This window comes from Rhipicephalus sanguineus, chromosome 1, assembly GCF_013339695.2.
Source record: "Rhipicephalus sanguineus isolate Rsan-2018 chromosome 1, BIME_Rsan_1.4, whole genome shotgun sequence".
NCBI classification, from domain to species: domain Eukaryota; kingdom Metazoa; phylum Arthropoda; class Arachnida; order Ixodida; family Ixodidae; genus Rhipicephalus; species Rhipicephalus sanguineus.
In genome coordinates this window covers 152,156,799-152,173,298 of record NC_051176.1, presented here as the reverse complement: position 1 = coordinate 152,173,298, position 16,500 = coordinate 152,156,799, and the positions used below count along the sequence as shown (strand labels likewise).

Here is a 16,500-nt window from a genome sequence, read left to right as displayed (position 1 = left end):
TAATGAATTCGTTAAACAGCCTAGAGCACAATCAGGCGCACATGAATATATATATATATATAAGAACACACACAACTTAGCAGTTAGCTTAATTTTATTTGCCAACGGTTTCGACCAGTGGACCGGTCTGTCAGGGTTTATGAGCAAAATATATATATATATACCGTAAAATGCCGAGCAAGCGGCCCCCCTACGGTGAAGGATAATCCGACCAGACTTGGAGGGGGGGGGGGGGGGCGCTTGCTCGGTCCTGGACCGAAATTCAAGATGGCGGCGGGAGAGCCGCTAAAAATAAAAAAATGCCCATCCATATTTATAATGAAATCCTTTACTTATTTACTGTTTTTATTCCCCCTCGTCACTGCCAAGGCCCGCCACGGTGGTCTAGTGGTTACGGCGCTCGACTGCTGACCCGAAGGTCGCGGGATCGAATCCCGGCCGCAGCGGCTGCATTTTCAATTGAGGCGAAAATGTTTGAGGCTCATGTACTTAGATTTAGGTGCACGTTAAGGAACCCCAGGTGGTCGGAATTTCCGGAGCCCTCCACTACGGCGTCTCATGATCATATCGTGGTTTTGAGACGTTAAACCCCAGATATTATTATTATTATCGTCACTGCCAAACCATTGAAGCAGCGACCGGTTTGACCAATTAATATATGACCGGCCACATGACAACGGAATCTCATAAACAATATTAGATACGCATTCAGTGTACTCATTCTTGTGGTTCTTTTTACACAAGCGATGCTCGTCTTGAAAAAAGAAGTGCCTGCAGGGGAGGAAGTGGGGGGGTGTCTGCTCGGTCTCCCGAAAAAGGTAGGGGGGCGCTTGCTCGGCATTTTACGGTATATATTTGTAAGGACTTTAGAAATACTGCAACATAGGAAACACAACAAATATTTATTTTCCCCAGCACTTTCAGCTGGCGGTCCAGGCATTGCTGTAGGATTTAAGCGAAACGACATGACACAACCTGCAGCAGAAGGCGGCCGTTAGGGGGCCAAACGCAGAAAAAAAAAGAAAAAAAAAATAGGAATTAGCCAAGTGTACGACGTTATTTATTTCTTTTACTTTCTTTTTTTATTCTGCATTAGGCTTTCGTTAGGCCATCAAATTATATACATATATATATATTATAAATGAGTGATGGCACAACGGAGGTATTGTCTTGAACACTACAATAAAAAAAATTGGGGCAGCTATGCACTAACTAGTGGTGCGAAGACTGAGGAAACAGCGGAGCTCGTGGCATTCCCCTCCTCCTCACCCCCACTTCCCTTTCCCACCCCCTTGCCATACTACACAATACAAGGCTATGTTATGCTTTACTCTAACCCATCCTCCTTTCCCTCATCGTCACCCTCACTTCCCTTTCCCACCCCTTGCTATACTATACAAGGCTATGCTAGGTTATGTTAACCCTCCTCACCCCCTTTTTCATCATTTGCTACTATACTATACTATACAAGGCTATTTGCCTTCGGATCATGGGTATGCAGTTTCGAATCCCGCCTTGCCAGAATTCTTTTTCATAAAAAATTTCTCTCTTTTCCTCTCTCTCTCTGTGTTCGTTCTCTCGCCCATCAGAGTTATTGCATTTCACACCAGACAAATCGGCGCACCTGTTCTGGGAGCAAAGCAGCAGATGAAGAGGATGAGAAGAGTGCGTGCTGGTTCATGATGATGATAATTTCTGTTCGTGACAAACGGGGCTTCTCTGAGCTTAACCCTTTCAGATGCCACCTATGTAGAACTGTACTATCTAAATACTTCAAATTGATACGTTTTTTCAAGGCACTCGATATCCTATAGCAACAAAAGTAATGCCATAATGCGGTAATTTATGCGTGTTATAGTAATTGCTCCGAATTAAATTGTAATTAAATATCTCTTTATTCTGAAGTCATTCTTGCTCTGTTTTTGCATAAATAGAACGACATCTCAGGCTAAAAATATTGCCACGCCCACTTCTTGTCCTATTTTGATGTTTTTTGGGTTTGACCTGCAAGGGCGGTTTATCAACGCTCGACGCTGCCCGCGAAGCAGTGTTCGAGAGACTTCTCGATTGTAGTAGATCGTTTTGTTAAGATTTCGCGCCGCACGCGAATGTTCCAGCTTTATCGAGAGATAACGCCGCCACCAGCGATATCGCTGGAAAGTTCCATAGCACCTGTATAAAAACCGACGCACTTGACCGCTTGTCAGTTGATCGACAGACGACGCCCTGTTCGCCGCTATCATTGTACAGCGTGTATTGCTGTAGTTCTAGTTCTCATTTTCCGGCCACAAGTTCGGCCAAATAAAGTTTCATCCTACAAACGCCGACTGCTGTGTTCGTCGACGTCACGACCACGTGACATCTGGTGGAGGTGCTGCTTCTTCCATGATCCGGACGCCCCCGCGAAGCGCTGACCCAAGCCCAAGCCGTGAGGAGGACGACGGCAAAGAAAACTCGGATCGTCGAACAAGCCGCAGGCAGAAGGGACTGCAGCCAGAGTACGGGCTCCTTCCCGAAAACAGCAGGCAGCCCCAGGTCCCAACACCGACCGCAGCGACGATGACCGACCCCGTGCAGCCTGCGCCGATCCTACTCCGGCAGCCCAAGGAGCCGCCAACCTTCCGCGGGTCGTCATTCGAAGACCCGGAAACCTGGCTCGAGACTTTCGAAAGCGTCTCAACATTCAACACCTGGGACTCCGAGGACAAGCTGCGCCACGTTTACTTTTACCTTGAAGACGCAGCAAGGACCTGGTTCGAGAATCGCGAGTCCACTCTTCGAACCTGGGACGCCTTTCGCAGCGCTTTCCTGGAGACGTTCACAAGCGTCGTCCGAAGGAAAGGGCCGCAGCCTTGCTGGAGACACGGGTCCAACTTCCAAATGAAAGCGTGGCCATCTTTGCAGAGGAAATGACCCGGCTATTTCGCCACGCTGACCCTGCCATGCCCGAGGACAAGAAAGTCCGCTTCCTCATGCGAGGGGTAAAGCAAGAGCTCTTCGCTGGTCTGGTGCGGAACCCACCTTCGACAGTCCAAGAATTCGTCTCAGAAGCGACGACGATTGAGAAGACGATGGAAATACGAACCCGCCAGTACAATCGCCGTACGATTGAAGACAGCCCAGCTGTTCATGCCCTCACCTCCGACGACCTGCGCGAAACGATCCGAGCGATCGTTCGGGAGGAACTGCGCAAGCTATTACCCTCACCACAGCCTCAAGTGGACTCGATCGCAGAGGTCGTTCGATCAGAAATCCAGCAGTCGCTGGGCAACCTTGAACCACCACTGCCCCAGCCGCAAGCCATGAACTACGCTGCTGCAACCCGACGCAACGCCCCCCCCCCCTCCTCGCCCACGTCAAGACGCCGCGCCGCCCCAGCAGTCCCGCCGTCAGGCACCACCGCCGCCGCCACCGACGTCATACCGCCCACCAGCCGGCCAGCGATACACGCTAAGGAAGACCGACGTTTGGCGCGCCCCTGACAACCGCCCGCTCTGCTACCACTGCGGGGAGGCCGGCCACACGTACCGCCGCTGTCAGTACCGACAGATGGGGCTTCGAGGATTCGCCGTCAACGCGCCGCGCCCGCAGCCAGGCGAACGGCCTCGCGACATCGACGACTACCTCACCGGAACACAGTGGGAAGAACGACGACCTTCCCGCTCACCGTCGCCCGGCCGCTACATGTCACCGCACCGCCGGCAGTACACTGGCCCAAACCGGGGCCGGTCGCCTAGCCCGTATCCGGGAAACTAGGGCAGCAACCGATGGAGGTGCGGTTGCTGTACGACGAACTGCCGAAAGATCCTCCGCGGCCGCCGACGACGACAACGCGACGAGACCTTCAGAACACGACGCAAACCGGACGGAGCCCTCACAACGAAACTTCGCGGCCCGAAGAAAACCTGACGACGCAACGTCGAAACAGCGGGACAAATCGACGAAGCCGTGATCCGACGCCACGACCTAACCGCAACGCAAGACGACGAACAAGCGGCCTCGATGTTCTATCGACGGCCACAGCGTCACAGCTCTCGTCGACACCGGAGCCGACTATTCCGTCGTCAGTGGGCCATTCGCCACCAAGCTGAAGAAAGTAAAGACCGCTTGGAGTGGACCAGAAATCCGGACAGCTGGAGGCCACCTGATACGCCGATTGGTGTCTGCACGGCGAGAGTCACCATCAATAACCGCACTTATCCTGCGAGCTTTGTAATCCTACAAGACTGCTCCAGGGATGTGATACTCGGAATGGACTTCCTAAGTGACCACGGCGCCGTTATCGACCTGAGGTCTGAGTCGATAACACTAACCTCAGACAAAGCGCTCCCGCCCCCGCGACGCCAGGGAACCATGCACTGAATGTGATAGAAGAGCAGGTGACCGTTCCGCCACGCTCCAGCGTCATTATTTCCGTTGGCACCGAAAACCTGCGAACCTTGAATGCTTAATCGACGGCGATCAGCAACTACTCCTGAATCGTCAAATTTGCGTCGCAAGAGGTATCGCCGAGCTGCATGACGGTAAAGCAAAGGTACTGCTGACAAACTTCAGCCACGAATATAGGCACCTCAACATGGGTACGACGGTTGCCTACATCGACGAATGTGTAGCCGCCAGCGATGCTTTCGCCCTCTTCGATGCTGTCGAACCTGCTTCGACAAATAGAGGTCCCGAACGGGATTTTGACGTCAACCCGAGCCTTCCGAAGGTCAAGCAAGATAAGCTCAAAACCCTGCTCCTACAATACAAGGACTGTTTCTCGTCGTCATCGCGGGTCCGACAAACGCCCCTTGCTAAGCACCGCATTATAACAGAAGAAAATGCTCGACCACACCGTCAGAGTCCCTACCGGGTTTCGACGCGGGAACGGGAGGCCGTGAAGAAAACAGGTCGACGAAATGCTATGCGACGACATCATCCAGCCGTCGAAGAGTCCGTGGGCATCCCCCGTGGTGCTAGTGAAGAAGAAGGATGGGACTCTTCGTTTTTGCGTCGATTATCGTCGCCTGAACAAAGTCACGAAGAAGGACGTGTATCCCCTTCCCCGGATAGACGACACCCTGGATCGATTACACAACGCAAAGTACTTTTCGTCGATGGACCTCAAGACCGGTTACTGGCAAATAGAAGTCGACGAGAGAGACCGAGAAAAGACTGCCTTTATAACGCCAGACGGCCTGTTTGAGTTCAAGGTCATGCCTTTTGGTCTTTGCTCGGCACCTGCGACTTTTCAACGGGTTATGGATACAGTACTGGCCGGCTTGAAGTGGCAGACGTGCCTCGTGTACTTGGACGACGTCGTAGTGTTTTCCTCAAACTTCGACGAACACCTTCGGCGCCTTGAAGCTGTACTTCAAGCAATCAAGACCTCCGGACTCACTTTGAAGCCTGAAAAGTGCCGCTTCGCGTACGAGGAGCTCTTGTTCTTGGGTCATGTGATCAGCAAGGATGGTGTTCGCCCGGACCCGCGGAAAACAGCTGCCATCGCTGACTTCCCGACGCCCACCGACAAGAAGGCCGTACGCCGTTTTCTCGGCTTGTGCGCCTATTACAGACGTTTCGTCAAGGAATTTTCACGGATCGCCGAGCCACTGACGCAACTCACGAAGGCCGACGTCGAATTCACGTGGGAAACATCGCAAGTTCAGGCATTTCAAGAATTGAAAACGACGCCTGCAGACGCCTCCGATACTTGCGCATTTCGACGAGCACGCCGATACGGAAATCCACACCGACGCAAGCAGCGTAGGACTCGGCGCCGTCCTTGTGCAGAAGACCGACGGATTGGAAAGGGTCATCAGTTATGCTAGCCGGTCGCTATCAAAGGCAGAAATCAACTATTCCACCACAGAAAAGGAGTGTCTGGCCATCATCTGGGCTACATCGAAGTTTCGCCCCTACATCTACGGCCGGCCCTTCAAAGTTGTGAGCGACCACCACGCCCTGTGTTGGCTATCCAACTTGAAGGACCCTTCAGGTCGCCTCGCACGGTGGAGCCTAAGACTCCAAGAATTCGACATTACCGTCGTTTACAAGTCCGGAAGAAAACACTCCGACGCCGACTGCTGTCTCGTGCCCCCGTCGACGCACCGCCGCAGGACGACCACGATGATGACTGCTTCTTGGGAACCATAAGTGCCGACGACTTCGCTGAACGACAGCAAGCCGACCCGGAACTCCGGGGCCTTGTGGAATACCTCAAGGGCAGGACCGCCGTTGTTCCAAAAGTATTCAGGAGGGGATTGGCGTCATTTCTCTTGAAAAACGACGTCCTCGTAAAGAAGAACTTCTCTCCGGCCCGGGCTGACTACCTCATCGTTGTACCTTCGGCACTGCGACCAGAGGTTCTGCAGGCCCTGCACGACGACCCGACGGCTGGCCACCTCGGCTTTTCCCGCACGCTCGCGAGGATACAGGAAAAATACTACTGGCCACGCCTTCCTGCCGACGTCGCCCACTACGTTAAGACTTGCCGAGATTGCCAGCGACGGAAGACACCACCGACTAGGCCAGCGGGACTTCTGCAGCCAATCGAACCACCTCACCGGCCGTTCCAGCAAATCGGGATGGACCTACTGGGGCCGTTCCCGACGTCGACTTCCGGCAACAAGTGGATCGTCGTAGCAACTGACTACCTCACCCGCTACGCCGAGACAAAGGCCTTGCCCAAAGGCAGTGCCGCCGAGGTAGCAAAGTTCTTCGTGGAGAACATCATCTTGCGTCATGGCGCCCCAGAGGTCCTCATCACAGACAGAGGTACCGCCTTTACTGCGGACCTAACTCAGGCGATCTTAAAATACAGCGAGACGAGCCACCGCCGCACCACCGCCTACCACCCGCAGACCAATGGCCTCACCGAGCGTCTAAATAAGACCATCGCCGACATGCTGGCCATGTACGTCGACGTTGAGCACAAGACGTGGGACGCCGTCCTTCCGTACGTGACCTTCGCTTACAACACGGCCGTCCAAGAAACGACGCAGATGACGCCGTACAAGTTGGTCTACGGAAGGAGCCCGGCGACGACACTGGACGCCATGCTACCGAATGTCACCGACGAAGAAAACCTCGACGCCGCCGCTTACTTACAACGTGCCGAGGAAGCTCGACAGCTCGCCCGCCTGCGCATCAAGACCCAGCAGCACACCGATAGCCGTCGCTACAATCTGCGACGACGCTTCGTGGAATACCAGCCCGGCGACCGCGTCTGGGTCTGGACGCCGATACGCCGACGTGGCCTTAGCGAAAAACTCCTTCGGCGATACTTCGGACCCTACAAGGTTCTTCGACGTCTCGGCGCTCTTGACTACGAGGTCATCCCGGACGGCATTACAAACTCCCAGCGACGCCGCGCACGACCTGAAGTCGTCCATGTCGTGCGTCTTAAGCCGTTTTTTGCACGTTAGCGAATCTGGGGACGCTACTTTTACCTTTGTTATTGTAATTTATTTATGTATGCACTTGTGTTTTTTTTCTCTTCTTTGTTCTTTCACAAGCATCGGGACGATGCTTTTTCAGAGGGGGGCAATGCCACGCCCACTTCTTGTCCTATTTTGATGTTTTTTGGGTTTGACCTGCAAGGGCGGTTATCAACGCTCGACGCTGCCCGCGAAGCAGTGTTCGAGAGACTTCTCGATTGTAGTAGATCGTTTTGTTAAGATTTCGCGCCGCACGCGAATGTTCCAGCTTTATCGAGAGATAACGCCGCCACCAGCGATATCGCTGGAAAGTTCCATAGCACCTGTATAAAAACCGACGCACTTGACCGCTTGTCAGTTGATCGACAGACGACGCCCTGTTCGCCGCTATCATTGTACAGCGTGTATTGCTGTAGTTCTAGTTCTCATTTTCCGGCCACAAGTTCGGCCAAATAAAGTTTCATCCTACAAACGCCGACTGCTGTGTTCGTCGACGTCACGACCACGTGACAATATGGTGCAAATACTTTTTCGGTTATGTCCATGTTGAGCAAAGAAAAGTCATACTTTTGTCATGGCTCGCTGGAAGCGGCACGTCGAACGCCTCGTCGAGCATAGTAGTGCCTTGGGCAAAGTGATCATGTGCAACAGCAAATTGAAAAATGAAGTTAATGAAGACAGATCTATAATGCAGGGGGTTCACTTCATCCAAAGCTCAATATACTTTGCTCTTTCTTAGCCGCTAATTGATACAAATAACAAAAACAAGTGGTGTACACAATTGTGTACATAGTGTCTCAAAGGGGTAAATAGCTCCGCTGTTAAAACCTATTTATCGGCCAACAGCTTGAGGAGGGTTCCACTCTTCATCGGGGCTTATATTAAAAGTTTTGTTGAGCTCGCTTTTTTGGTGACGTCCCCCTCACCCTCGAACACGTTTGAGAGAGTCAGAGAAAGAAAAAAAAACTGCTGTTTTACTCGGCCACACAAAATCTGGAGGGGAAACTTTACATAGAAAAAATATTTCAGGGTTTCCAACCGATGTATTCCTAATAACCATGTAGTATATTTCCAACAAATGCATTCCATGTAATTGTTCAAAACTTTACAGCACTAGAGATCTCCAATGCCAAGGTTATCACAGAAGATGACACGAATATGTCTTTAAAGGGACACTAAAGGCAAATTAATAAGTCGACGTTGATTGTTGAAATAGCGGTCCAGAAACCTCATAGTGCTACTTTTATGCCATGGAAGTGCTTATTTTGAAATAAAATCACATTTTAGTGGTCCGCATCGCGTTAGCGCACTTCAAATCACCCGCCTAAAATCCGACTTTCATACGTCACTGCTGCCGTGCCCAACGTTGCCCGCCTTTACTGCGCGGCCGCCAACACTAGTAGCAGCAGAGCGAAAGTAGCGGGACCCACAGCAGCAACAACGGCCATCGAAGTTTGCCGCAATCGCCGCAATGGATGTGGACGGAGAACTTGACAACGAGACATTGGCTCGCGACGCTGGGCTCCAATTCAGCGACTTGAGCCCTGATGAACGCGGTATGCTGCTGAGGGCTCGTAGTGCCTGCATCGTTGCATGCGGCATTTTGTCGAACTTTCTGTCAGAGCGACTTTCACGAGCGCGCAAAACACACGCGGCAGTGCGCGATCCCGAAATTACCACTGAGACGCGACCGCATGAGTGAAGCAGGGCGCCGGGCGAAGCGCAGTTCGGCGAAAACGGAACTTTTGAACCACGCGCACCGTTTCCATGGCAATGCCACAGAGGTTCTTTTTTCCATGAATCAAACGGAAACGAACAAACAGCATTTTATTAAGTCTTTTGATGCACGGAAGGTTCTTTTTTTATTGCTGCTAGTTTGATTACTAGTGATTTATTGTAGGCAGGCTCTCATACATCATCGGGATCACTTCGAAAATGTCCCACTCGTGGTGCTCATCAGGTGATACATTTAGCTTAATTTCTCGGTAAGTAGGGCACTGCTGTTGATAATATTGCCGTTTCAGAAGTTGTCATACATTGAGCTTTCCCTCTGACATAAATTGTTATTTGCCTTTAGTGTCCCTTTAAGGGCCCCTCAAGAGAGTTAAATACCTGGCAACCTAGGGACTTTTGAAATCGGGAGACTCGCCGCGGCAGGAGCAAGGGGTGGGGGTGGGGTGGGGTGGGGGGGGGGTCAGAAAAACAATTGTTTCGGGTCCTTATCTCAAATGGTCACTTCAAAGGGTCTCAACATACAACAAAATTCGTGTTTATTTCAGATGGTCACTTCAAAGGGGCCCTGCAACACTTTCTGAACCCTCAGAATTCGCTGCAGATCAATAGTGGAGGCTCTTGTGAACTGCAAGACAAATATAGCACTGCACAGTGCACGGAATATGCACTTTCATTTCACGGACAGCCGAAAATGGCTTGTTCTCCTCTCAGGAAACTGAAATGGATACGGCCAATGGCCGGTTTCATGATCGCGAATGCATCCTCAGTAACGTTTATATTGGTAGTTTCAAGTTTAATAAACAACGGATATAAATTTATCTCACGTCGGACACATCGATGTAAGCCCTCTTAGTACTTCCTGTCTCGACCAATGGTCGTCTGCTTTTGTTTCTTCCCACGTTCACATGAGGCAGCACGCAGCTTAGTAAAGTCCATGCTCTTTCTAACTGTATGGACCTGAGTGGGTCGCTTGCCTTGGACTGAACACACTACTACCACAGTATTTACTGATTCATATCGTCAGTTTCAAATCCACTGGCACGCTGGCCAGTGCACGCTTTCTATTTTAACGTGCCTCGCAAGCTAGACGCCTTGGCAGACATTGCTTGGTGCTTAGCTAATGAAACTGCTTCAAAGAGCGCTATCTGGGTTTCGCTACTATGTGACAGTCAAACTTACGCAGTACAACACCGGTGAGCACCACGTGCTTGCAGAGCTTTGTCATGCTTCAGAACAACCACAGCGCCAGAAGCACTTGTGTGCTGCATGGTTACCGCGGGCACGACAGGGTGCCACAGCGGTGGTCTCGCTGTCATACACTGGTACTGTAGTTTTTGAGTTTTTTTTTTCGAAATTGGGTTGAGGCAGTTTATCGGGAGATTTGGAAATTTATGGCCGCGATCGTACAAACGGGAATACAAGTCAGAAATCGGGAGTTCCCCGGGCAAATCGGGAGAGTTGGCAGGTATGGGGTTGTGCATGGCAAACAAACAAGCGTGCTGCATAGCTCGAGTGAGAGGAATCATGCCTACATAATGTGACACTATGCCGCAGCGTGAAAATGGCCAAAATTTGAAACAGAAGGCTGTGCGCCCCCCTCCCCCTCCCACCCATCAAAGGAGAAGCACTGGAGAGAGAGTGCCTCTGCAAGAGGCATTCTCTCTGCGAAACAGGTGCTCCTCAGCTTATGATATTGGTTCTTCATTGAATACAGACACAATGTGCTGAAAAGCAAAAAAGAAAGAAAAGGAGGAAGTGGGGCTCGTCACGTGAACATGATGTACGTGACAAGCCCCACTGAATATGCAGCGCTAGCAGATGCCAGCTGAAATATAGGGACAGTAAGTCTTCATTGGTAGTGAAGCTAGTCTCTTGTAGGCAAGCCAAAAGCACAGTGCAATTTATTCCACTTAGACCAACAATGAACTACGAATTTAAAATGCATTTTTATTTCGGTAAATATCCTCCTACAACTTCAAACAGGTAATGAGAATTTCCAATGTGGCAAGGTGAGGAGCCACTTAAATTTTTTCTGCCTCACAGCATGCATGTGTGATATCTTGTTACGAAGCTGTGAACTGCAACCATGCCTGTTGCAGTGGTTGCAGGTCACACAAGGACAATGTTGCTGAGAGGCACCATACATTCTATGGTTTTGTGTATTTAGACAGGTACAGCTTCAGCCTCCACTCTCACTTTTCTTTAAAACATAGGCGGTTCCTATCATGTTTTCGCCCTTCATTGAGTGAACAATGTTCTTAGCTATGAGCAGCGAAAGAACGATTGCATGCATCAGTGCGGTGCACAATACCAAGAGACCAACATGTCCATTTGCTGTGACTTTACAGCATTGTCTTTCAGCTTTACGTCCTAATCCTGGCTGCATTTGTTGCAAGCTCTAAATTGAGCATACTAAATGTTCGTGGAGTGATTTTTTTGCACTCTCAAAGAACTGTGACCTTATGGTGTATTATATCAACCAAAAAAAGGAAGAAAAGAGAACAAAACTTTTGGGTAAGTTCTTGTAACGATCTATCTTATGAAGTAGACAATCTTCTTTACAGGAGCACTTTTTTTTTTACTGGCATGACATCTTGCCATGTTACAAATGCTTGCTACAATTACTGTGCAGTAGAAACTGACTATATCAAACTCAAGTAGATCAAATTATCCTTGATATCGAACTACTTTTGATCACAGCAATGCTTCAACGTCAAGGCATAGGAAAATCAATGGCTACATCGAACAAAAATAGCTGGAACACTTGATAGATAAAACAAATGCCCAAGAAGTTGGCTTTCTCTCGCAAACTTTTGGCTTCTCCTCAAGGAAGGGGTCTTTCCCGCATGCATTTGGGAGACCGAGTGGCGCGATTAGGAGGATGTTGCACAGAGCGAGTACAAACTACCACTTGCCATCACGTGCTTTCCCCCATGATTCCTCGTCGCTGCGCCGCCGGCCCATTGTGTGGGGTCACCGTTCGCTTCTCCGCTTACTTTGTTTACATTGATGGATACCGTAAAAGAGAATAATCTGCTGTTCCCCGCAAAAGCTCGTGATAATCAATGCAGTTGAACTTGGGGAAAAGAAGCCTTACGTCGCCACTGCGTAGAGCATCCCAAGAAGCATGGTGAGTATTATATCGAAGAACAAGGCCGACGTTAGGGCCATGGCAGACTAGACGTTTCCGGAGCCTGACGAGTACGCACAGCTGTGTATGAGGATTTCGAGACACTATTTACATCGATAATGTATATTCTCGCATACAGTAGACTCTCGATAATTCAAACTTGAGGGGACCTCAGGATTTTATTTGAATTATCAGAAGCTGGAATTATCAGAAGTTCTCATAAATATGACTCAGGGCAACACACCAACTAACACTGCAATGTTTATTGTTTCTTAGTGCCGCAGCAACATCATAGACTGATCTGCATGACTGCCAGTAAAATTTTTAGACATCAGCGATAATACTGGTACTTGTTATTATACAAGGCGCGCACGGGCGCATAATTAAGGGACGAAATGTGTTGTGTCCCACGACAGTTGCTAGCCCCTTCTACATCTTGGACACTTTCTCGCATGGCATACTGCAGAGAAAGTGACTTTAAGAAACGTTTGGCATGCGATAGATCAAGGCCAGACTGTACAGTTTTTTTTTCCGTCGGTCAGCACGAGATTATTTGTGCGGAAGGTTCGGCTAGTTTGGCCGTTTTGTAGGCAGGCAATCAGCTTTATTTGCACCTGTTAGTAATAGAAAAACGTGAATGTTCAGCTAGAAGCAACAAAGGCAGCAGATATTTCCAGACATGGACAAACAAAAAGTTTGAAATAACTGAATTTGTGCAGTGAGGCAGTTTGAATTAAGCAGCTTTAAAATACATTGAAAACATAGTGGGACAACCAAAAGTTTAAGATTTGTTTGTTTTAACCAAAAGTTTGAATTATCAGAGTTTGAATTATCGAGAGTCTACTGTATTACTCGTCCCGACATATAACCCCACATCCCCATCTACAAACTGCAGGGCTGGGATTTGGCGTTTTTGTTGTCGCCATGTGGCAAATGACAAGCACGAGTAGCCTTAGAGGCAGCACAATACTAAATTCAATGGCCTCTCAGTTTTCTTGCAAGCGATTATGTTTGCGTAGGAAACATATGCTGCGGTCTCCATGATTCCCAATTTGAAAAAATTTTTAGCAGCTCGCAGTAACCTGCCACCCATTAACAGCACAAGAAAGTTATGCAAGGGTTATGTGGATTTCCTGTAATAAAAAAAGACTTACAAGACTTTTGCGAGACTAACGCATAGGTGCAACTGAATTTCTTTACATCATACTGGGTCTTGCTCAATTCTTCATAGATTTGCAAGAAATGTCGCAAAACAAAAACGTGGCCACTGTGAGCAAAGCAGCCAGAATTCAGGTTGTCTCCTTGCTTTCATGCAATTTCAAATCAAAGCATTTTTGTTTTTGTGGCGTGTGACAAATTTTGTAGTAGTGTGTTCACTGACTGAGTGGAGAGCAAGTGGCTTGGTTTGGTAAACAGCATTTGGTATAATGCCCCCGATTTGAGGTATTGATGGGAAGTCACGGTGGCGAAATGGGTGCAATAGCTTCACTTACAGTGATTACTACACTGCACTGGACCAGTGTTTCTTTTGGCTCAATGAGTGTTGTAGAGCCCTGTGAAGTGGACTTCCTCAGCATGGCATCAAACCATATATGTGTGGCAGCTCTCAGGTTTAACAAAACTGTGATTTTTATTTATGTTATTGAAGTCAGTTTTTTTTTTGTCCTATCATTTTTTCACATTTCTTGCAGCACCTTCCAAGTAAAAAAGAACCAATCTGTGACCATACTTTGCATAAAAGACCGAATTTCGATATATAACGTCTCTATATATTGAAGTAAGTTGATAAATTTACCGACTTCATTATACAAAGTTTTAACTGCACATTTGGCAATCTAATACAAGTCCTGCATGACAGTGACAAGAGCATTAGTTGCATTTACACAATGTACACAGGATTATAGTCAGGCAGTCTGAATACTATGACTGTTAAGGCATTCTAATGCCATTACTCAACAGCAGTGATCTTACGAATAGTACATTGAAAGTGCAACTGCAGGCTTGAGGCTCTGGAGAGCAAGATACTGCAAACAATTTATTTCTGCTAACAAATCATAGCAAAATGGCACAATATGGGTATGCTTCGTAGGATTTTCATGCGGTACTGAAACAGTAAAATAGTTACCCAAATCTTGATGGATGGTCCTGTGGCAACACAAAGCCAGTACCTGCTTGGACTATAGCACAATGCATTAATGATGTCTTGGTTTTCACGAACACACTTGAGCTCACTCTTCTCCAAGTCCCACAGGTTGGCTTTGCAATCCTAAGCAACAGCATGACATCAAGAAAAGTATTTTATCACCACAGCCAGCATGACAGTCATTATAAACACTAATGTGAAGGAAGCAGCCCTCGGCATTGCAGGACACAAAAGTCAGTCAACACAGACTATTCTGCCACAAAATGTCATCACAGGGCAGCCTTCTATAATGTATGACTGCACTGGCCTTGTGCCTTCAAAACTACACGGTTGCTGTCTATGATCATACTGTAAGCTATTGGGTATTTTTAATATGCAGAGGATGCAATGAAATATAGCTTCATTTTGACAGTGTGTGTGGGTCACATGTACGCCTCAGAACTACATTCATGCTCTTTACCATGATGTCACTAGCTACTATGGTTCTGTCCACAGTTCTGCACAGCACGCAGAAGTTTCGTTCTGACTCGGTGCACAGTGCACGCAATGTATCAAACACGGTGGCAGCAATTGAGAATAAACAGATTCTATTGCAACACGTATGCTGGCATCAAACTTGCTAGCTACCTCACAATCAATGGACGACCTGTTGCCAACAAGCTCACTGTCGAAAATATTATCAGGATGTTCGTGGGGGTACTGAAAGGCATGTCTCAGATAAAGTCATGCAATGGCTGCATTTCGAAGAAAGTCATTAGATGATGAGAATCGAAGCTTCCACACTGCTTTTGTGTAAAATAATAACTGTACAGTGAATCCCCATTATTTCATCACAGAAAGATCAGCCAAAACTGGTTGAATTAAGAAAGGGGCAGGAAATGCAACAAACATGTGCCAATGCATACGGCAGCACTTGGCAGTAGTACTTGGCCTCATACTAACATGTCCCCAAATCGAACACGCACTCTAATTTTTTTGGGTCCAAAAAATCACAGCATATCCACGGAGTGAATGATGATGAGTGGGCGAAGCTGCGGAGGTTCATCGGTAAACCGTGAATCTTCCGTGAATTCTGCCCAGTACATCATCACCGACGTGAGATCGGGCGCGTTTATACTAAAGGTTCGATGAGTTATGACGACTTGCAGCTCACTTTAATTTTACATGTACGCTGTGAATTTTCATTGTTTAGAAAACCATTGCTTTAGAAAACACCTTGCGTCTTTCGTTAAGCAGCTGGCGTCTTTTTCGTTTTGCTTTAGAAACATCTGGCGTTCTTTCGTTTTGTTTTTACAAAACATCTGGCGTCTTTCGTTGGTTTATTTCATCAATCAACGGCGTTTTGAACAAAATTTTTATTGTTTAATCACGCACAGGAGAAATCTCACCAGGCACTACCTTGGAGGTAAACAATGGCTGCTAATGGGAATGAGAGACAGAAGAAGTCGGCTTTTAGCTAACACTTACACTTCTACAGAGACAGAAGAATTCGGCTTTTAGTTAACGCGCACGCTGCGAATTTTTTATTGTTCAACAACGCACAGGAGAAATCTCCCACCGGCACCACCTTGGAGGTCAAAGGGTAAGACTTGTTACTCACTACTACGAGCACGACGAGGGACGAACGGGTGCCGCCTTAAGGAGCTTCGCCCCTAATAAGAAAATTAACTTCAAAGTGACATTGGACTACCTAAACTACAAAGAAATTGAACACATAACCAATTTTTTAGCAAGAAAAACAGCTTATTCACTATCCTGGCAGTAAAAAGTGATGAAACCAGCAAACTTCATCTTCATGGAATGAATCTTTATTTGCTTGATGTACAAAGTCATCCCTATAAAGTATTCTGCCAAATGCATTTATCAAACGGCTCCTCAAAAATTAAATGGGCTCCTCAAAAATTGCAAACTGCAAAAATTGCACCCTAGTCAGGACTAACCACTTCACTACACTGTACTTTGACGCAAGCATATCTCAAGAGCCATGAGAACACATAACAAGACTTGTCGCCAACAATTAATTTCTGCCATTTTATGTGCCAAAATCATGACACGTTTATGAGGCACACTGC

The 16,500-nt window shown here is 48.0% G+C and overlaps 1 protein-coding gene across 1 annotated transcript in view; it reads right to left on the bottom strand.

Moving 5' to 3' along the window:
- Positions 1-16,500, bottom strand: part of LOC119400360 (receptor of activated protein C kinase 1) — a 49,183-nt gene that overhangs the window by 10,147 nt on the left and 22,536 nt on the right. The window contains exon 5 of the mRNA XM_037667378.2: positions 14,411-14,551. Within this exon, the coding sequence (XP_037523306.1) occupies positions 14,411-14,551 (141 nt within the window). The remainder of the gene's footprint in view (positions 1-14,410; positions 14,552-16,500) is intronic.